We start from the raw sequence: 22,172 nt of genomic DNA on the forward strand, positions 1-22,172 counted from the left end.
GCACATACCCATCGCCCCAGATCACCAAAAGTTCCTACGCTTCGCAATTCAGGACTCACACTTTTTCAATTCGTAGCTCTACCCTTCGGCCTTGCCACCGCACCAAGGGTCTTCACCAAAGTCATGGCGGATGCTCTAGTCTGCTCCTAGCACCACTTCCGCCTGCCTTACATATTTCCACCTCTACCCCTGCTGCCGCGGGTAATCAGGAAGATCAAGGCAGAGGGAGTCCCGGTGATACTGATAGCACCGGACTGGCCCAGGCGCGCCTGGTACGCCGAATTAGTACAAATGCTCACAGACGCACCGTGGCGCCTTCCAGACATCCCAGACTTGCTGACCCAAGGGCCCATTTCCCATCAGAACTCCAGTGCCCTGAAGCTGACAGCATGGCCATTGAGACCTGGATATTGACAAGAGCGGGATTCTCCCCCGCGGTTATTGCCACCATGATCAGCGCCCGAAAGCCTGCTTCAGCCCGCATTTACCACCGTACGTGGAAAATCTTCCTTTCATGGTGCAGGGAAACTAACGTCCAGCCTATGCCTCGGGCCATCCCCAGAATTCTCGATTTTCTACAGTCTGGCTTGCAAGCGGGGTTGGCTCTCAGTTCCCTTAAAGGGCAGGTCTCGGCGCTCTCAATCTTCTACCAATGCTGCCAGGCTCAAAAACCGCAAGTCAAGACCTTCCTCCAGGGCGTTTCCCATCTGGTTCCCCCGTACAAACGGCCGCTGGAACCATGGGACCTCAACCTCGTTCTGGACGGTCTCCAGAGGTCTCCCTTTGAACCTCTCAAGGAATCCTCCCTTGCTCTTCTGTCCTGGAAGGTAACATTCTTAGTGGCAATTATGTCCATCAGACGGGTTTCGGAGCTGGCAGCACTCTCTTGCCGCGAGCCTTTTCTGATCTTTCACCAGGACAAGGTGGTTCTGCGCCCTCTCCCGGATTTCCTTCCAAAGGTTCTTACCCCGTTTCATTTGAATGAGGACATTGTCCTGCCTTCCTTTTGTCCACACCCAGTTCATAGGGTGGAAAGGTCTCTGCATTCGTTAGACCTCGTCAGAGCTCTCAGATATTACATATCCAGGACAGCCCCATTTAGGAAAACGAACTCTTTGTTAGTCATACCTGAGGGGCCTAAGAAGGGATAGGCAGCTTCAAAGGCGACGCTGGCTCGCTGGATTCGCTCTGCGATCCAGGAAGTCTACCGCTTGCAACTCAAGCCCATTCCTTGTGGGCTGCGGGCTCATTCCACGCGAGCAGTTGGCGCTTCGTGGGCCATTCGGCATCAGGCTTCAGTGGAACAGGTGTGTAAGGCTGCGACCTGGTCAAGCCTACTTACATTTTCAAAGCATTACAGAGTCCATACCCAGGCTTCAGCTGAGGCAAATCTGCGTAGGAAAATTCTGCAAACGGCAGTAGAGCACCTCTCTCAGTAGGCGCTCCAGGCTGTCCGGGAATGGTTCCTAGTCCTTGGGTTGTGTTGTCGTCTTTTATGTTTCCCACCCATGGACTGCTTTAGGACGTCCCATGGTCCTATGTCCCCCAATGAGGCGTCAGAGAAAAACGGATTTTTGTGTACTCACCGTAAAATCATTTTCTCTTAGCCTTCATTGGGGGACACAGCACCCACCCTGTTGCGCCTTGGTTCTCTCAGTACCTTATTTGGTTGACTCTTTTTTTTTTTCTCATGTTCCTCTGTTGAGAAGTTTTTACTGTTTTTTTTTTTTTTTTTCTCCTACTGCTTGTGTACTAAAACTGAGCTTGCCTGGCCCGGCCAGGGGGTGTATACTGCAGAGGAGGAGCTATGCTTTTGCATCTACTTAGTGTCCTCCTATGGATAGGCAGCATAACACCCATGGTCCTGTGTCCCCCAATGATGGCTAAGAGAAAACGATTTTATGAGGAGTACACAAATCCGTTTTTTCTCATTGCTTTCAATGGTGAAAAAAAGCTGCAGTAACGCTGAAAAAATTGACATGCAGCTTCTCTCAAAAATGCAGCATTTTGCCATTTCAGTCAAGAAAAAAAAATAAATCATGTGTGCATGAGATCTCTGAGATCTCCTTTTAGCTTTTGCTGGTTCTGTAAAAAGCAGCTTTTAAGTTGCAGAAAACTGATGGAAAAAAAATGCAAAGAATCAACGTGTGAACATAACCATAGTGGCTGCACACTTGTCATTTTAGACCAGACAATCCCTTTTGGTTTCTATGTCAAAGATCGTAGAAAAACAATCAACTTGTGAAATATAATTTTTGAGATGTCATTATTTTCCTAACTATGGCTTTGTCAGTAGCAGGCTTCTCCTACTCAGGTCGAGCGGAGCCTTTACATGAGGGGACAGAGTGTCTCCCTATTACCAAGAACCAAAAATGAGGCTTGTGACTGATGGCTGTCTTGTACTGCGCATGCCCCAGTCATTCTGCATTTCTATGTACACATATACCAGCCATCACTCAGGAGGAGGCGTGCATTATTTATTCTCAGCAATTACTGCAGATACATACATTAAGACAACGCTGTGTGTTATGAAAGTAAATCTGACTGTGAGGAGATGTCTTATGCAGCTGTATTCATGTACAATTGCTGAGAACTGATGAGCGCTGCTTCTTGTGAGTGCCGGCTGCCCCACCGCAGAAGTCAGCAGTCAGTCATGGTGGAAGCTCTCATTTCTATGACTGTGCTGGTCAAGCTGGTGAAGCCATTATCCATTGATCTTCTCAGTTTGTGGAAATTTTGTAAATAATAAGTCTATACCTTCAATTTGTAGACTGCCCTGATACCCAGAATTTGGGATTGCACTTTCCGTTTTGTGAAGAACCTCACAAGAGAGGGGACTGTATTAATATTTTGTAAATCCTCTTCTAGGTGTCCAGTTTATGTGGGATTGTTGCTGTGAATCTTTGAAGAAAGCAAAGAAAGAGAGAGGTTCTGGGTGCATTTTGGCTCATTGTATGGGACTTGGAAAGACGTTACAGGTACATGTTTAACTTTCTTAGAATGATGCATATGGCAGATGACTTCCTTAATTTTTATTTTCTTGCTACATTCCTTAAGTGTAAATTTCTAGTTAGGCCAGGTTCAGACGGGCATACTTCATTGATGTACTGCCCTCATAGACTGATATGAGGCTGTAAGTTTGTGTTGGGAGACCCAGGGTCAGTCTACTCATTTTAAGTCTGTATACGGACTATGGAATACGCCTGTCTGAACCCGGCCTTAGAGAACTGTCAATGTAATCCATTTCCCATGACTTCTTGTGTCGTATAGTGTTGCTTACACTGACGCATCCACTCCACCCTCTAGTCATTGGTGAGGGCATATAGGAAAAGCAGTGAACATCAGGTGCACAACTCTCCTTCTGTAGTAATCTCTGGTTTAGCAGCATAAGCCAATATTCTTCAGATTAGGAAGGCTAAATATAAGCACATTCAAATAGAGCCACAGCCACACCATGATTTACCAGATACATATATGAACAATAAGAACCATATTATGCATAAGGGACTGGATGGGGACTGAGGATAAGTCGTAATAATTATGAAGCAAAGAAGAAAACACACGACCAAAATCCAAATTGCAAAGGTGATAATCTTTATTGACACAGGGGTAGGTGTGGGGCGGCACGAGACAAGTGAGGGCACGAACCGTCAATCTCTGACCAGAACACACAGACAAATGTCACAAAATCTTATAAACTGACATATTAGTCTATCCATAATACTCATATATATAATCAATCATATATTTAAAATTAGCAAAATAGTAGGAATATGATAGGTATATGGACACAAAAATCAACCAGGCAAAGCTGTGTCACAATGAAATGGGAGAGAAAAATTCATTCACATCCTGTCCATGTGGGTCCCCGATCAAGGCTAAGACACAAGCTAAAAGGATAAAGGTAGGGCAATGCCATAACCAAGATAAGAGCTGTGTTGCATTAGAAAATCAGGGAACCAAACTCCAGACTTCATGTAAATCAAATAAACCAGTGGCACACTTTACCTGGGGGATTGTGGTGGTCAGAGAGAGGTGTCCGTGTCCTTCCCGACGGCCGTTTCGGCTATAGAGCCTTCGTCAGGGGGCGTGGACAAGTGAGGGGGAGTGTGAGTTTAAAAAGGAGGCGTCAGCCAATCGGTGCCGGTTGACATGTCCGTGACGCAGGCAGTATCCAAGGCAGCGCGGGACGCTCCACGCCAACCGCGCCGCCTCCCGCCCGACAGTTCCGGTCACATGACCGCCACGTGTGCGCATCACAGGATGTGAATTAATTTTTCTCTCCCATTTCATTGTGACACAGCTTTGCCTGGTTTATTTTTGTGTCCATATACCTATCATATACCTACTATTTTGCTAATTTTAAATATATGATTATATATGAGTATTATGGATAGACTAATATGTCAGTTTATAAGATTTTGTGACATTTGTCTGTGTGTTCTGGTCAGAGATTGACGGTTCGTGCCCTCACTTGTCTCGTGCCGCCCCACACCTACCCCTGTGTCAATAAAGATTATCACCTTTGCAATTTGGATTTTGGTCGTGTGTTTTCTTCTTTGCTTCATAAATATAAGCACAGTATAGCCCATATATCCCCATGTTTCAACTGGTGACAGCCGATTATTGCAAGATTTTGAAGCCTTGATGTAACAGATGATAAGCTGCTTCTTAGCACCTATGGTAGTATTATTTGTCTGTGGAAGAGAAAGCGCACATAAAGTCTTACCAGGTATAAGAGTTCGCAAATATGGTGCCAAAGGCACACTCACCTCTTGAAGTTGTCAGGCACAACTCCTTGATGCACATATATCAAAAAGTGGTCAACAGCATCCCCGAAGTGAGAGATAAAACAATATGATAAAAGAAATCCAGGTTTAAGGCTGTGTGCCCATGTGTGCACATTGCATACAGTCACGCTGCGTTCTGCACCGCAGCGTAACTGCATGCGTCCTGCGTCCCCAGCACAATCTATGAAGATTGTGCATAATCCATGCGCACATTGCGTTTTACAACACAGTGATTTGCATGCTGCCAAATTGCGTTCTAAAAAGCAACATGTCACTTCTTTCGTGCGCTTTGGATGCAGCCCCCCCGCTCTGTCTATGGGAGGGGCTGCATCCAGAGCGCATGAAATCTGCTTTTCAGTACGCAGTTTTTCTGCAGTGATTTGAAGCGCACATGTGCTGTTCAAATCGCTGCAGAAATTTCTGCAGGGACAGAACGCAACGTGGGCGCATAGCCTTATACTGCGCTAGAAAACACATGAATCCAGGAGTATGTGATGACATCCTTTTTCTTTATTTCTGCTGGTTAATGCGTTTCAAAGACATATCAGTCGTCTTCATCAGGACAAAAGAACAGTATCACTACTGTTCTTTTGTCCTGATGAAGAAGACAGATATGTCTTTGAAATGCATTGACGTGCAGAAATAAAGAAAAAGGATTTCATCACATACTCCTGGATTCATGTGTTGTCTAGCACAGCAGTAAACCCGGATTTCTTTTATCCATGTTGTTTTACACCTATGGTAGTAGTGAGACGATGCTCGGGGGCTGAGGTGTGTAGTATACAGATTGGCAGGACCTCCAGTAATTTGGATAGTGTAACAAAAAGAAATGAAAGAAGAGCCGGAATTTCACAATGAGCTATTCAATCCATAAATTAAATAACCTGCCACATCTGGAGGTGAGCGGCGCTGCAGACATTGCACAAAACCAGGTAGAGGTGTATGAGATCTGACATGGCGGCAATCAAGGTATAAAGAGCTGAGCCTCTGACCTCCCAATGACGAGGAGAGTGCGGGCAGATCACTATTATCACCGGACAGGTGCACTATAGCTGACAGCTGGTGCCAGTAAATGTGACGTCGCACACCGTATGATGCGGGAACAAGCGGGGCAGGACTAACCATGTATGCTCCTAAATCACTGCCTGCCGTGTGCATTAGAAAAACTAATGTAAGCGGCAGCCTTTACTCCAGAGACTTGTCATCTACAGAACTAGCGCTAGCTATCCTTGTGTACCACACGTCTGTATCATTTATGACCTGCACGACTGACAACAGATTTGTAACGAGGAGAAAAGTCAAAATAGGATTGTACCAATAAAATGTTTTATTTTCTTTGTCGCTCCATTGGGAGACCCAGACAATTGGGTGTATAGCTTCTGCCTCCGGAGGCCACACAAAGTATTACACTTTAAAAAGTGTAACCCCTCCCCTCTGCCTATACACCCTCCCGTGCATCACGGGCTCCTCAGTTTTATGCTTTGTGTGGAAGGAGGCACACATCCACTCATGAATCTCAGATTAGTTATATCGGTTGGAAGAAAAGTGGGCCCCCACGGGGCCCCCGGCATGTTCCCTTCTCACCCCACTATGTCGGCGGTGCTGTTAAGGTTGAGGTACCCATTGCGGGTACAAAGGCCGGAGCCTCATGCCGTCTCCTTCACCATCCCTTAGCGGCTCTGGGAGAAGTGGGATCCTGAACGGTCATCCATCCACTGGGACCGTGCTCCCTCCGCAGCCCCTGAGGGAATCTGTCGGACAGGAGTTTATTTATCCTCAGGGACCGGGCCCTGCATCACTAAGGTACTCTGTATCCCCATGGGGGATGTGCATGGAGCGCCTTTATCCCGGACGCTGCAGCAGCTGCTTATTTGTGATGGCCGGCGGACTTCCACGCCGACCGCGCCTGTTTGTCGGCCGCGGTCTTAAATTTAGTCCCCGGCTTCAATTGCGGCCTAGTAGCAAAACTCCCGCCCCCGGGCCTGTCTATCAGGGGTAAGGGCGGGACGGCCGGCCTGACGTCGGCTGTGAGGGCCGGAGCATCCTGTATGTTTCCTCCCCCCTCACTGATCACTGTGGGGACTCCAGATTCCCGCACTTTTTCTAACGCCGCCCACGGCTCCACTCCTCCCCTGAGAGCTCCGGCAGCCATTTCTTTGGCATTCTGCCGGTGAAGGATTTCCTGGAAAAAGCTCTGCAACGCTGGGAGACCTAAGGCAGGGAATCTGGAGGACACATACTCCGCTTTTTAGCGGTCGGTAAGCCACACCGGTCACCCGGTGCTGGTCCCCTTAGGGTGCCGGATTAGATACTATATATATATTTATATATTTCTGTTCGGTCGGGCTGTATACCCTTCCCATATACCCTCAGTGATCACTCTCCTAGGAGACAACAGCATGTCGTCCACAAGGAGCAAGGGTGCCAAGGCACAGGGTTATTTTGCGACCTGTACCTCTTGTGCGGCTAAGTTACCTGCGGGTTCCACCTACCCTCACTGTGAGCAATGCTCAACCCCTGTTTCGCTTCCTCATCCTGAGCCTCGGTCACTAGTGGGCCCCTCGGCTCAGGTAGACCCCCCTGCTCCCCCTGTTCCAGGCGGCAGGGACAGAATTTGCAGTTTTTTGCTGAAAAACTCTGAGTCACTCTCACAATCCATGGCTCAGTCTATGGACAAATGGTCTGCCAAGCTGCTTGAAGCTTTACAGTCCAGACCGGTCCTTACACAAGCCCCGGGCCCTGTTGGATCTTCACCTCCAGGCCCCTCTCTGTCCGCGCCGCAGCACGTTCCCAGGGGGGCCCTAGGTCTCACGTGGAGGACTCCGGCCCGGACCACAGTCCCAGACCGGCTAAGCGGGCCCGCTGGGAATTTTCCCCGACTTCTTCACGCTGCTCGGGTTCCCAGCTCGAGGACTCTCTGGAGGACGAGGCGGACGTCGCAGCTCAGGGCTCTGACACTGACGTTGCTCTCAATCTTGATACACCTGAAGGGGACGCCTTGGTAAATGATCTTATCTCGTCCATCAACCAGGTGTTAGATCTATCTCCCCCGCCGCCACCTGTAGAGGAGTCGACTTCTCAGCAGGAGAAACACCAGTTTCGGTTCCCTAAACGTACACGGAGTGCGCTTTTCGATCACTCTAACTTCAGGGATGCTGTCCAGAAGCCCAGAGCGGTTCCGGACAAGCGCTTTACTAAGCGCCTTACTGACACACGTTACCCCTTCCCATCTGACGTGGTTAAGGGTTGGGCTCAATGTCCCAAGGTGGATCCTCCAGTCTCTAGATTGGCGGCTAGATCTGTGGTATCGGTTGCAGATGGATCATCGCTAAAGGATGCCACTGACAGGCAGATAGAGCTCCTGGTGAAATCCATCTATGAAGCCACGGGCGCGTCTTTTGCCCCGGCCTGTGCAGCCGTGTGGCCACTACAAGCTATCTCAGCTTGTCTGACTGAGATTAATGCGGTCACACGTAATTCTGCTCCGCAGGTTGCGTCTTTGACTTCTCAGGCGTCAGCTTTTTCTGCCTATGCCATGAACGCAGTTTTAGACTCTGCTAGCCGTACAGCGGTGGCATCCGCTAACTCTGTGGCAGTCCGCAGGGCCATGTGGCTGCGCGAATGGAAGGCAGACTCGGCTTCCAAGAGGTTCTTTAGCGAGCCGATGCACTTTTTCAGGCGGTGAACGCTCTGAAGACAGGAGTTGTGATCCCTGTTCCCCTCCAGGAACATGGTCGCGGCTTTTACTCCAACTTGTTTGTGGTGCCAAAGAAGGACGGCTCGTTCCGTCCCGTTCTGGACCTCAAACTGCTCAACAGACATGTGAGCACCAGACGGTTTCGGATGGAATCTCTTCGCTCTGTCATCGCTTCGATGTCACAAGGAGACTTCCTAGCATCAATCGACATCAAGGATGCTTATCTCCATGTGCCGATCGCACCCGAACATCAACGCTTTTTGCGTTTCGCCATCGGGGACGAACACCTTCAGTTCGTGGCATTGCCTTTCAGCCTGGCGACAGCCCCACGGGTGTTCACCAAGGTCATGGCATCTGTTGTGGCGGTCCTACACTCTCAGGGCCACTCGGTGATTCCCTACTTAGACGATCTTCTGGTCAGGGCACCCTCTCAGATGGCGTGTCAAAACAGCCTTTCCGTCGCTCTGGCGACTCTCCAGCAGTTCGGGTGGATCATCAACTTCCCAAAATCCAAGTTGACACCGACCCAATCACTGACGTACCTTGTGATGGAGTTTCATACTCAGTCAGCAGTAGTCATGCTACCGCTGGATAAGCAGCTTTCGCTACAGGCAGGGGTGCAATCTCTTCTTCGGGGTCAGTCACACCCCTTGAGGCGCCTCATGCACTTCCTAGGGAAGATGGTGGCAGCGATGGAGGCAGTGCCCTTCGCGCAATTCCATCTGCGGCCACTCCAGTGGGACATTCTCCGCAAATGGGACAGGAGGTCGACTTCACTCGACAGGAACGTCTCTCTTTCCCTTGCAACCAAGACGTCACTTCAGTGGTGGCTCCTTCCCAACTCTCTGTCGCGGGGAAAATCCTTCCTACCCCCCACCTGGGCTGTGGTCACGACGAACGCGAGCCTGTCAGGGTGGGGGGTGGTTTTTCTCCATCACAGGGCTCAGGGAACCTGGACTCCGATAGAGTCATCCCTTCAGATCAATATACTGGAGATAAGGGCAGTGTATCTAGCCCTATTGGCCTTTCATCGGTGGCTGGAGGGCAGGCAGATCCGGATCCAGTCGGACAGCGCCACTGCCGTCGCATACATCAACCACCAAGGCGACACTCGCAGTCGTCAAGCCTTCCAGGAAGTCCGACGAATTCTGCAGTGGGTGGAAGCCACAGCTTCCACCATCTCCGCAGTTCACATCCCGGGCGTAGAAAACTGGGAAGCAGATTTTCTCAGCCGACAGGGCATGGACGCGGGGGAATGGTCTCTTCACCCAGACGTGTTTCGAGAGATCTGTCGCCGCTGGGGAACGCCGGACGTCGATCTCATGGCGTCACGGCACAACAACAAAGTCCCGGCATTCATGGCCCGGTCTCAAGATCACAGAGCTCTGGCGGCGGACGCATTAGTTCAGGATTGGTCGCAGTTTCGACTGCCCTATGTATTTCCTCCTCTGGCGATGCTGCCCAGAGTGCTGCGCAAGATCAGGTCCGACTGTCGTCGCGCCATTCTCGTCGCCCCAGATTGGCCGAGGCGGTCGTGGTACACGGATCTGTGGCATCTCACGGTGGGTCAACCGTGGGCGCTCCCAGACCGCCCAGACTTGCTGTCTCAAGGGCCGTTTTTCCATCTGAATTCTGCGGCCCTCAACCTGACTGTGTGGCCATTGAGTCCTGGCTCCTAGTGTCCTCAGGGTTATCTCAAGATGTCATTGCCACCATGAGACAGGCCAGGAAACCAATGTCCGCCAAGATCTATCACAGGTCTTGGAGGATCTTCTTAGCCTGGTGCCCTGATAAGGGTTTTACCCCCTGGCCTTTTGCCTTACCCACTTTTCTTTCATTCCTTCAATCCAGAATGGACAAGGGTTTGTCTCTCGGCTCTCTCAAGGGACAAGTATCGGCGCTATCCGTATTTTTTCAAAAGCGTCTAGCCAGGCTTCCGCAGGTCCGCACGTTCCTGCAGGGAGTTTGCCACATAGTTCCACCTTACAAGCGTCCGCTGGAACCCTGGGATCTTAACAGGGTGCTAACGGCTCTTCAGAAACCACCTTTCGAGCCGCTGCGGGATGTCTCTCTCTCCCGTCTTTCGCAGAAGGTGGCATTTCTAGTGGCAGTTACATCGCTCCGTAGAGTGTCGGAGCTGGCAGCGCTGTCATGCAAACCCCCTTCCTGGTTTTTCACCAGGATAAGGTGGTTCTGCGTCCGGTCCCGGAATTTCTCCCTAAGGTGGTATCTCCTTTTCATCTCAATCAGGATATCTCCTTACCTTCATTTTGCCGTAATCCAGTTCACCAATGTGAAAAGGATTTGCACTCATTAGATCTGGTGAGAGCTCTCTGGCTCTACGTGTCTCGCACGGCGCCCCTGCGCCGTTCAGATGCGCTCTTTGTCCTTGTCGCTGGCCAGCGTAAGGGTTCGCAGGCTTCCAAGTCAACCTTAGCTCGGTGGATCAAGGAACCGATTCTTGAAGCCTACCGTTCTTCTGGGCTTCCGCTTCCTTTGGGGCTGAAAGCCCATTCTACCAGAGCCGTGGGTGCGTCCTGGGCATTGCGGCACCGGGCGACGGCTCAGCAGGTGTGTCAGGCAGCTACCTGATCTAGTCTGCACACTTTCACGAAGCACTATCAAGTGCATACCTATGCTTCGGCAGACGCCAGTCTAGGTAGGCGAGTCCTTCAGGCGGCGGTTGCCCACCTGTAAGAGGGGGCCGTTGTCGGCTCTTTTTATCGGGGTATTCTTTTACCCACCCAGGGACTGCTTTTGGACGTCCCAATTGTCTGGGTCTCCCAATGGAGCGACAAAGAAGAAGGGAATTTTGTTTACTTACCGTAAATTCCTTTTCTTCTAGCTCCTATTGGGAGACCCAGCACCCGCCCCTGTTCCCTTCGGGCTGTTTGTTCTTTTGTGTACACATGTTGTTCATGTTGAATTGTTCTTGGTTCATGGTCTTCAGTTCTCCGAACATCCTTCGGATTGAATTTACTTTAGACCAGGGGTGGGGAACCTTTTTACTGCCGGGGGCCATTTGGAAAATTCTACCAACCTTCGGGGGCCGCACAAAATCATCAACTTGAAAATGACCCGGCTATAATTGGTCAAACAATTAATTAACTCACCCCTATACCTCTACTGTGGCGGCCAGAGCTGATTCTCTTTGGTGCGCTGTGATGTTTGCTTCTCACAACTGCTTTTCCAGGTTTGTCTTTGTTTGAAGCGCAGATTGGTAAATCATATATATTACACAGGAGACACTGTACATACACACACCGCTCTGTCACACTGCCCGTATACTGCACACAGCCTTGACAGAGTTGTCATATTGTACACTACCCATGACACACACTGGCCATATATAGTACACATGCACAGGAGATACTGTATACTGCACACAGCACTCACATGCCGTATACCGCACACACATAAGCCATACACAGCACTCAACAAGCCAAAAAGTTCTGCATGTAAACATGTGCACACCAGGAATTAGATATACCAATAAACCTTACAATTTGAAACTTTATTAAGTGCCAAACACAGCACACACACACGCCGTATACACAGCAAACACACAGCACACACATGCCGTATACACAGCACACACACAGCACACACGCTGTATACAGAGCGCACACACAGCACACGCCATATACACAGCACACACAGCACACACGCCATATACACAGCACACACACAGCACACACGCCGTATACACAGCACACACACACAGCACACACGCCGTATACACAGCGCACACACAGCACACACGCCGTATACACAGCACACACACAGCTCACACACGCCGTATACACAGCGCACACACAGCACACACGCCGTATACACAGCACACACACAGCTCACACACGCCGTATACACAGCACACACGCCGTATACACAGCGCACACGCCGTATACACAGCGCACACACGCCGTATACACAGCGCACAAACGCCGTATACACAGCGCACACACGCCGTATACACAGCGCACACACGCCGTATACACAGCGCACACACGCCGTATACACAGCACACACACGCCGTATACACAGCACACACACGCCGTATACACAGCACACACACGCCGTATACACAGCACACACACGCCGTATACACAGCACACACACAGCACACACGCCGTATACACAGCACACACACAGCACACACGCCGTATACACAGCACATACACAGCACACATGCCGTATACACAGCACACACGCCGTATACACAGCACACACGCCGTATACACAGCACACACGCCGTATACACAGCGCACACGCCGTATACACAGCGCACATGCCATATACACAGCGCACACATGCCGTATACACAGCACACACAGCACACACGCCGTATACACAGCACACACACAGCTCACACACGCCGTATACACAGCACACACGCCGTATACACAGCACACACACAGCTCACACACGCCGTATACACAGCACACACGCCGTATACACAGCGCACACGCCATATACACAGCGCACACACGCTGTATACACAGCACACACGCCGTATACACAGCACATACACAGCACACATGCCGTATATACAGCACACACGCCGTATACACAGCACACACACAGCACACACGCCGTATACACAGCACACACACACGCCGTATACACAGCGCACACGCCGTATACACAGCACACACGCTGTATACACAGCACATACACAGCACACACGCTGTATACACAGCACATAAACAGCACACACGCCGTATACACAGCACACGCACAGCACACACGCCGTATACACAGCACACGCACATGTCGTATACACAACAGACGCTGGACACTTAAGTGACAAATACATTTGATATATGGTGATATATATTAGATATAAACACACTTAGCGCAGATATAAGTACCTGCTGCTTAGTTGCCCTGTAAGATCAGGTGCAGCACAAGTGATGAATGCAGCAGCTCAGCTCAAGGGCTGGCTTCATTCTCGTCTTTTCTCTCCAAGAAAAGACCTCCTAGCCATGAACAGCCGAGCACAGAATGGGAGTGTGAGAGGTAGAACGCACGGCACTATACAGCCTTCTATGTCCCGTGCAGGCCCCTCCCCCATCACTCTGATTCTAGCTGCAATCTCACAGGGAGCATGTAGGAGCCGGAGGGAGGAAGTCCCACCCCCAGTGCTGTCTGCCGGCAATAGACAAGATGAGCGGCTGCCCGAGCACTGCAGCCTCCGGGAATCTGCTCCAGTGCCCCGGGGGCCACATAAAAGGTCATTGCGGGCCGCATACGGCCCGCGGGCCGGAGGTTCCCCACCCCTGCTTTAGACCAATTTATAAGTTTCCTCCTTCCTGCTTTTGCACCAAAACTGAGGAGCCCGTGATGCACGGGAGGGTGTATAGGCAGAGGGGAGGGGTTACACTTTTTAAAGTGTAATACTTTGTGTGGCCTCCGGAGGCAGAAGCTATACACCCAATTGTCTGGGTCTCCCAATAGGAGCTAGAAGAAAAGGAATTTACGGTAAGTAAACAAAATTCCCTTCTTTGTAACAATATAAAATAAGACCATGTCTAAAGAAACAAGTCAAGTTCAGAGTTTTTGATCACTAATGAATAGAAAAAGGTCAGTGTGCTGCACAAAACCCACAGGGTGTGTGTGTGTGTATCTGACACAGGCAGACACACACACACACACCCCAGCCGTTGGTTTTTATGCCGTACATTAATATTCATCAGTAAACTGTGTGTATATATACACAATAGGTCAGCATATATAATGTCTCTATATTAAATACTCCTTTGAAAAAATTCCATTACATGAAATCCATACAAATCTCGATCATTTCAGAGGGTATCTCAATAATTGCATTCAATTCATAAGTCAAAATGTCCCTTATATTTACAAGGGACACTCCACACTTAGTTGTGTAAACTGTATGTATGCACAACTTATGGGTATGTGCACACGATCAGGACCTGTAGCGTCCTGGACACAGTAAGTCCTGACCTGCGGGGCCGCGAGTCTCCACAGGAGGCCGCAGCTGCTCGTGCCCACGATCCAGGCTTGGGCAGATGTGGGCTCTCGCTCGAGTTCTCCCTGCACAGAACACTTGTGTCTCCGCAGCAAAGAATTGACATGCTGTGTCTCGGGAAGCTGCGCCGCAGGTCAGTGCTGGCACAACGAGCACATGGGCACGGGATTTCTATAAATCCCATCCGCTGTGCTTGTACTGTACACAGCAGCATTTTATGCACACCGAAAACACACTGCGTCCAAAATGCTGTGAACCCTGATCGTGGGCACACAGTCTATAAATTCATATGTTATGGGTACAATATTTTGGTGATAACTGTTTAATATATGTTTGTACACTATCCTGCAGTCTCCAAAGTAAACAAACCCATATACTGCCACATTTCATAGTTATTTTTAAGATACATAGAAGTTGCACATTGTTATAGTCGCTATTGTCAATCCACACCATCATTATTTTTATTACTATTATTATTTATTTATAGAGCACCATTGATTCCATGGTGCTGTACATGAGAAGGGGTTACATACAAAATATATATACAAGTTAAAATAGACAGACTAGTACAGAGGGAAGAGGGCCCTGCTCTTGTTGGCTTACATTCTGTTGGATTTTGGGGAGGAGACAGTGGGCGGGGTGTAGAATGGGCGGCAGCTCCGCACGGTGGTCGGGCGGCAGCTCCGCACGGTGGTCGGGCGGCAGCTTTCTATAGTATTTTGGGGAGGAGACAGTGGGTAGGGTGTAGATTGGGCGGTAGCTCCGCACGGTGGTCGGGCGGCAGCTCCGCACGGTGGTCGGGCGGTCATGTGTACGTATGAACTACAGAGTAATTTAGCAGCGTTAAAAGTAGTATGGGTAAAATGTAGAGCCCAGTAGAGATAATATAGAGTGAGAAAGATCAGAGAAGTATAAATAGTATATTACCCATAGTGTTTAACAGGGGCACACCGCACTATGTCCGCAACGTGTTTGGCGTTGCTTCCCTCTTTAGGGGACATCTGGGTGACTGAGAACAGACCCTAGCCCTGTAAACGCATGCTCGTGTCAGAGGAGCCATGTAGGAGAGGGTAATTGTGGGTTTGCACTCACCCTTTTCTGCATTTGATGTACATTTGGAGTCTACTTTTCTGCTCTGAGCCTCGCTCTTGTATCCATATGCTGCTGCACTCCGTCTGCTCTCGGCTCTGTCCCATCTGTGTATTTATTTTAGTGTTTTGATCCTTCGCTTCTGTGGTAATGGGTTCTTCCCTGTGGGTGTATTTCTAGACAGTGCTAGTCATAACAATTAGATTAGCCTTAGAAAAAGTTAACTTTTTTCTCTAAATATGGTTAATAGGTAGATCAGATCAGCCGACATGTGCAGGAGAAAGCAGCGGGCCCACATTAAAAGGACAGACACAACCTATGACATACCGGTATACATCATTGTCATGAAGGGTTAAAGCAGCACGCCAGCAGATTTTTTTCCTTCATTCAGCGCTGGAGTGGCGCTTTAAATGCCCCCTATCTAATATTCCCCTGCCGCCGTCTTCATCTACCTCCAGCATCGCTCCGGTCGGAGACCTGTGATTTGTGACCTGCCAGCAACTCCAGTGTTTCTTGGAGGCCGCCGGAGTTCACTCTTCAGTACAGTGGAACCTCGCTTAACGAGTAACCCACTTAACAAGAATTTCGCTTAACAAGCAAAGCTTTCTGTAAATTTGTTACTCGATTTACGAGAAAGCTTTGCTTTACGAGAAAAAATTCTCACCGCACACACTTCCGGTTCTGTACATCCACCGCGCTCTGACCCGCACTTGCAGTCCACACAAACACACACAAGCACGCACAAACACACATGCACGCTCACACATACATTATTATGCTCACCTTACCTTCCGTTCCACCGCCGGCCTCTTGGTTCTTGTAGTTCCCGGGTACATTGTGACGTCCTCGCGGCGAACTACAAGACCCAGGAGGCCGGCGATGTAACGGAAGGTAAGTATAATATGTGTACTTTCAGTTCCATCGCCGGCCTCGTGGGTCCTGTAGTTCGCCACTCCAGGATGTGTATCGGCAACCATAGCGACGAAGCAGGAACTTCCTGTCACCGCTACTCAAAGGCAGCGCGCTGACCAATCAGAGGCTAGCGTCTCCTGCCTTTGATGTCAGCGCTCTGGCAGCAGAAGTTCCTCCCTCGTTGTTATGGTAACCCGATACACAGCCCGTACCGGAGAACAGCAAGTCCCAGGAGACCGGCGATGGAACGGAAAGTAAGGTGAGCATAATGTGTGTACCTTCCGTTCCATCGCCGGCCTCCTGGGTCCTGTAGTTCGCCGCTCCAGTCGGTAACCATCGACGACGAGGCAGGAACTTCTGCTGTCAGATGCTACTCAAAGGCAGCACGCTGACCAATCAGAGGCTCCTGCCTTTTGGCGTCAGCGCTCTGGGTGCGGATGTTCCTCCCTCGTCGTCATGGTTACCCGATACACAGCCCGTGCTACTGAACAGCAAGTCCCAGGAGGCCGGCAATGGAACGGAAGGTAAGGTGAGCATAATATGTGCACGTGAGTTTGTGTGAGTTTGTACGTGTTTGTGTGAGTTTTGTGCGTGTTTGTGCGTGTGTGGAATGGCACAATAGGGGACCAGGATGGGACATTTAAGAAGTTGTGGAACGAATTGTCTGCATTGCAATGATTCCCTATGAGAAATCTTGCTTTGCCTAACGAGTAACTGGGTTAACAAGCACACTCACAGAACGGATTGTTCTCGTTAACCAAGGTTCCACTGTACATCTCTATGAAAACCTCATTCTGGCCTCGGTCTGGCTCTCATAGAGATGCACTGGGGGCTTGTCACATAACTTTTGATTTCCCGACAGTCAGAAGTTACAGCCACAAGATGGCGCCGCGGAACCAGAGCAGAGCCTGAAAACTATTAAGCCACTGGAGGGTGAGTATAATACAGGGGGCAGTGGTCTTACATTTAAAGCACCACTCTAGCATTGAAGCCCCCTAACTAGAGAGACCCTTTAAAGGGAGTCTGTCACCTGACTCATGCTGCCAAACTACTGATGGCATGAACCAGAGGCTGACTGCATGATTGCAGCAAAGGATACTTTAAGAGAAAATATACCTTGAAGAGCACGACCATATCCAGAAATGAGATTAGTCCAGCGCTGCTCTAGATGGGCTTTTCCCAATGTTTGTAGAGGGAAAAATATACCTGACTGTAATCGTGTGACCAGGCTCTGATTCTTGGTGCCTGCGGCTTTGGGCAGCATAAATCATGTGACTTTACATACCAATCAGGAACATCTGAGTATAGAAAGACAGGACTTGTCACAAACCATAGAGTACAGATTCTATTTTTTATTGCTAATTTAATTTTAGTAGCAATCATATGAAGAACCTGTAACCACACGGCTAACTCCATGGGAGCTGGTAAGCGTACATGACTTTCCGTCCACTCTAGTGACACTGATCCAGGATGAGCAGAGAATCCGCAGGGTTATTGATCTGATCACTTATTGTGAGCTTACATCAGATTTGATAAAAATAGCAACAAAAAGAGGAATAAATATCCTCCAAAAATTAAGTATTACTTACAGCAAAGTTGGGCTGCAGTGTGTACATCGCCCAGGCCAAAAATTAACACTCTCCCAGGATACAGCTAAACCCCCACTAAGTGGAGGCATCACAGGTGCAGGAGGAGCAAATCTCACACACACCTCCATGGAATGGAGGGGGCGATTGCTAGATGATAACACTGCACACTGATGGTTTACATAGAGCGCTGTTCACACATGTAGATAAGTCACAAACCCGCAGCCTATCAGGTGACACCCATACTATTAGATCAGGCGGGCTGCCAAGCCGTACCCCACCTGTGTATCATGCAGGGACAGACACTCTAAAATGCAAATAACTGAATAGGATAACTGAAGTGAGCACTAATATATATATATTTCTTTGTCGCTCCATTGGGAGACCCAGACAATTGGGTGTATAGCTTCTGCCTCCGGAGGCCACACAAAGTATTACACTTAAAAGTGTAAAGCCCCTCCCCTTCTGCCTATACACCCCCCCGTGCATCACGGGCTCCTCAGTTTTTATGCTTTGTGCGAAGGAGGCACACATGCACGCATAGCTCCACAATTTAGTCAGCAGCAGCTGCTGACTATATCGGATGGAAGAAAAGAGGGCCCATAACAGGGCCCCCGGCATGCTCCCTTCTCACCCCACTCTGGTCGGCGGTGCGGTTAAGGTTGAGGTACCCATTGCGGGTACATGGGCAGGAGCCACATGCTGTTTTCCTTCCCCATCCCTTAAGGGCTCTGGGTGAAGTGGGATCCTAATCGGTCTCCAGGCACTGGGACCGTGCTCCCTCCGCAGCCCCTGGGGAATCTGCTGGACAGGAGCCGGGTATCGTCAGGGACAAGGCCCTGCTACTGTGAGGTACTCTGTGTCCCCTTGGGGACGGCGCATGGAGCGCTTGTGTCATACACGCTGCAGCACTGCTGGGTGTGTTAGTGCGCCGGGACTACCGCGCTGACCGCGCTTATTGGCCGGCCGCGCTTATAACTTTAGTCCCCGGCTTTTGCGGCCTAGTACCGCATATTCCCGCCCCCGGGCCTGCCAGTCAGGGTAAGGGCGGGACGCTGCACAGGACGTCAGCGCTGAGGGCTGGAGCATACTTTGTATCCTCCTCCCCCCTCACTGAGCACCGTGGGGCACCAGATTCCCGCACTTTCTAGGGCACGCCCACGGCCCCCTCCTCCTCACAGAACGCCGGCAGCCATTCCTGTCAGCACTTCTGAAGCTGGAGAGGAGAGAAGGCTCTGGGAGGCCCAGGCAGGGACTCTGGTGGTCACACAACCGCTTTGGGCGGTCGTTAAGCAGCACCTGTTTCTAGGTGCTGGCCCCCCTGGTGCCGAAGTGTATATATATATATATGCTTATATGCTATACATTTACTCTGTACGGTCGCACTGTTGATTTTTGGCTATATACCCTCCCGGATTGTACTCAGTGGAGACAACAGCATGTCGTCCGCAAAAAGCAAGGGTGCCAAAGCACAGGCTTACTTTGCAACCTGTACCTCATGTGCGGCTATACTACCGGCAGGTTCCACCGACCCTCATTGTGTGCAATGCTCGGCCCCTGTGGCACTTACTCAGCCGGAGCCTCTGCTAATGGTGGCCCAAGTAGAACCACCTGCTACCACTGTCCAGGTGACAGGGACGGAGTTTGCAGTATTTGCTGACAAACTTTCTGAGAGTATGGATAAATGGTCTGCTAAGATACTAGAAGCCTTGCAGTCCAGGCCGGTAACACAGGCCCCGGGCACTGTTGAATCATTGACCCCAGGCCCCCCTCGGTTGGAGCAGCAAAGTGCTCCTGGGGTGACTCATAGGTCCCAGGGTGAGGTCTCTGACACGGACCGCAGTCCCAGACCGCCTAAGCGGGCTCGCTGGGAGATTCCCTCGACTTCATCACACTGCTCAGGGTCTCAGCATGAGGACTCTCTGGAGGATGAAGCGGATGTGGCAGATCAGGATTCTGATCCTGAGGCCGCTCTCAACCTAGATACACCTGAAGGAGACGCCATAGTGAATGACCTTATAGCGTCCATCAATCAGGTGTTGGATCTTTCTCCCCCAGCTCCTCCAATTGAGGAGTCAGCTTCTCAGCAGGAGAAATTCCGTTTTAGATTTCCCAAGCGTACAATGAGTACGTTTCTGGATCACTCCGACTTCAGAGAGGCAGTCCAGAAACACCGAGCTTGTCCAGATAAGCGCTTTTCTAAGCGCCTTAAGGACACACGTTATCCCTTCCCCCCTGACGTTGTCAAGGGTTGGGCTCAGTGTCCCAAGGTGGATCCTCCAGTCTCCAGACTGGCGGCTAGATCCATAGTTGCCGTGGAAGATGGGGCTTCACTCAAAGATGCCACTGACAGACAGATGGAGCTCTGGTTGAAATCCATCTATGAAGCTATCGGCGCGTCCTTTGCTCCGGCATTCGCAGCCGTATGGGCACTCCAAGCTATCTCAGCTTGTTACTCGCAGATTAATGCAGTCACACGTGCCTCTGCTCCGCAGGTGGTGTCCTTAACCTCTCAGGCGTCGGCGTTTGCGTCCTACGCCATTAATGCTGTCCTGGACTCTGCGAGCCGTACGGCGGTAGCATCCGCCAATTCGGTGGCAGTCCGCAGGGCCATGTGGCTACGTGAATGGAAGGCAGACTCTGCTTCCAAAAAGTTCTTAACCGGTTTGCCATTTTCTGGCGACCGCCTGTTTGGTGAGCGATTGGATGAAATCATTAAGCAATCCAAGGGAAAGGACTCATCCTTACCCCAGTCCAAACCAAACAGACCTCAACAACGGAAGGTACAATCGAGGTTTCGGTCCTTTCGGCCCGCGGGCAGGTCTCAATTCTCCTCGTCCAACAGGCCACAGAAGGGTCAGAGGGACTCAGATTCATGGCGGTCTAAGTCACGTCCTAAAAAGACCGCCGGAGGAACCGCTACCAAAGCGGCCTCCTCATGACTTTCGGCCTCTTCACACCGCATCCTCGGTCGGTGGCAGGCTCTCCCGCTTTTGCGACGCCTGGCTGCCACATGTCCAAGACCGATGGGTGAGAGACATTCTGTCTCACGGTTACAGGATAGAGTTCAGCTCTCGTCCTCCGACTCGTTTCTTCAGAACATCTCCGCCCCCCGAGCGAGCCGATGCTCTTCTTCAGGCGGTGTGCACTCTGAAGGCAGAAGGAGTGGTGATCCCTGTTCCTCTTCAGCAACAGGGTCGCGGTTTTTACTCCAACTTGTTTGTGGTGCCAAAAAAGGACGGATCTTTCCGTCCTGTTTCTGGACCTAAAACTGCTCAACAAACACGTAAAAACCAGGCGGTTCCGGATGGAATCGCTCCGCTCCGTCATCGCCTCAATGTCCCAAGGAGATTTCCTAGCATCAATCGACATCAAAGATGCTTATCTCCACGTACCGATTGCACCAGAGCATCAGCGCTTCCTGCGTTTCGCCATAGGGGACGAACACCTTCAGTTCGTGGCACTGCCTTTCGGCCTGGCGACAGCCCCACGGGTCTTCACCAAGGTCATGGCAACAGTAGTTGCAGTCCTACACTCTCAGGGACACTCGGTGATCCCTTACTTAGACGATCTGCTTGTCAAGGCACCCTCTCAAGTGGCATGCCAACACAGCCTGAACATTGCTCTGGAGACTCTCCAGAGATTCGGGTGGATCATCAATTTCCCAAAGTCAAATCTGACACCGGCCCAATCACTGACATATCTTGGCATGGAGTTTCATACTCTCTCAGCGATAGTGAAGCTTCCGCTGGACAAACAGCGTTCACTACAGACAGGGGTGCAATCTCTCATTCAAGGCCAGTCACACCCCTTGAGGCGCCTCATGCACTTTCTAGGGAAGATGGTAGCAATGGAGGCAGTTCCTTTTGCGCAGTTTCATCTGCGTCCACTTCAATGGGACATTCTCCGCAAATGGGACGGGAAGTCAACGTCCCTCGACAGGAACGTCTCCCTTTCTCAGGCAGCCAAAGCCTCCCTTCGGTGGTGGCTTCTTCCCACTTCATTGTCGAAGGGGAAATCCTTCCTACCCCCATCCTGGGCGGTGGTCACGACGGACGCGAGTCTATCAGGGTGGGGAGCGGTCTTTCTCCACCACAGGGCTCAGG

At 50.5% G+C, this 22,172-nt stretch overlaps 1 protein-coding gene across 2 annotated transcripts in view; it reads left to right on the forward strand.

The window, feature by feature from the left end:
- Positions 1 to 22,172, forward strand: part of ATRX (ATRX chromatin remodeler) — a 355,842-nt gene that overhangs the window by 240,547 nt on the left and 93,123 nt on the right. For both annotated transcript variants that reach the window (XM_075323857.1, XM_075323858.1), the window contains one exon: positions 2,869 to 2,978. In XM_075323857.1, coding sequence (XP_075179972.1) covers positions 2,869 to 2,978 — 110 coding nt within the window. The remainder of the gene's footprint in view (positions 1 to 2,868; positions 2,979 to 22,172) is intronic.

Source organism: Anomaloglossus baeobatrachus, chromosome 9 (genome assembly GCF_048569485.1).
Source record: "Anomaloglossus baeobatrachus isolate aAnoBae1 chromosome 9, aAnoBae1.hap1, whole genome shotgun sequence".
In the NCBI taxonomy this organism is placed as follows: Eukaryota; Metazoa; Chordata; class Amphibia; order Anura; family Aromobatidae; genus Anomaloglossus; species Anomaloglossus baeobatrachus.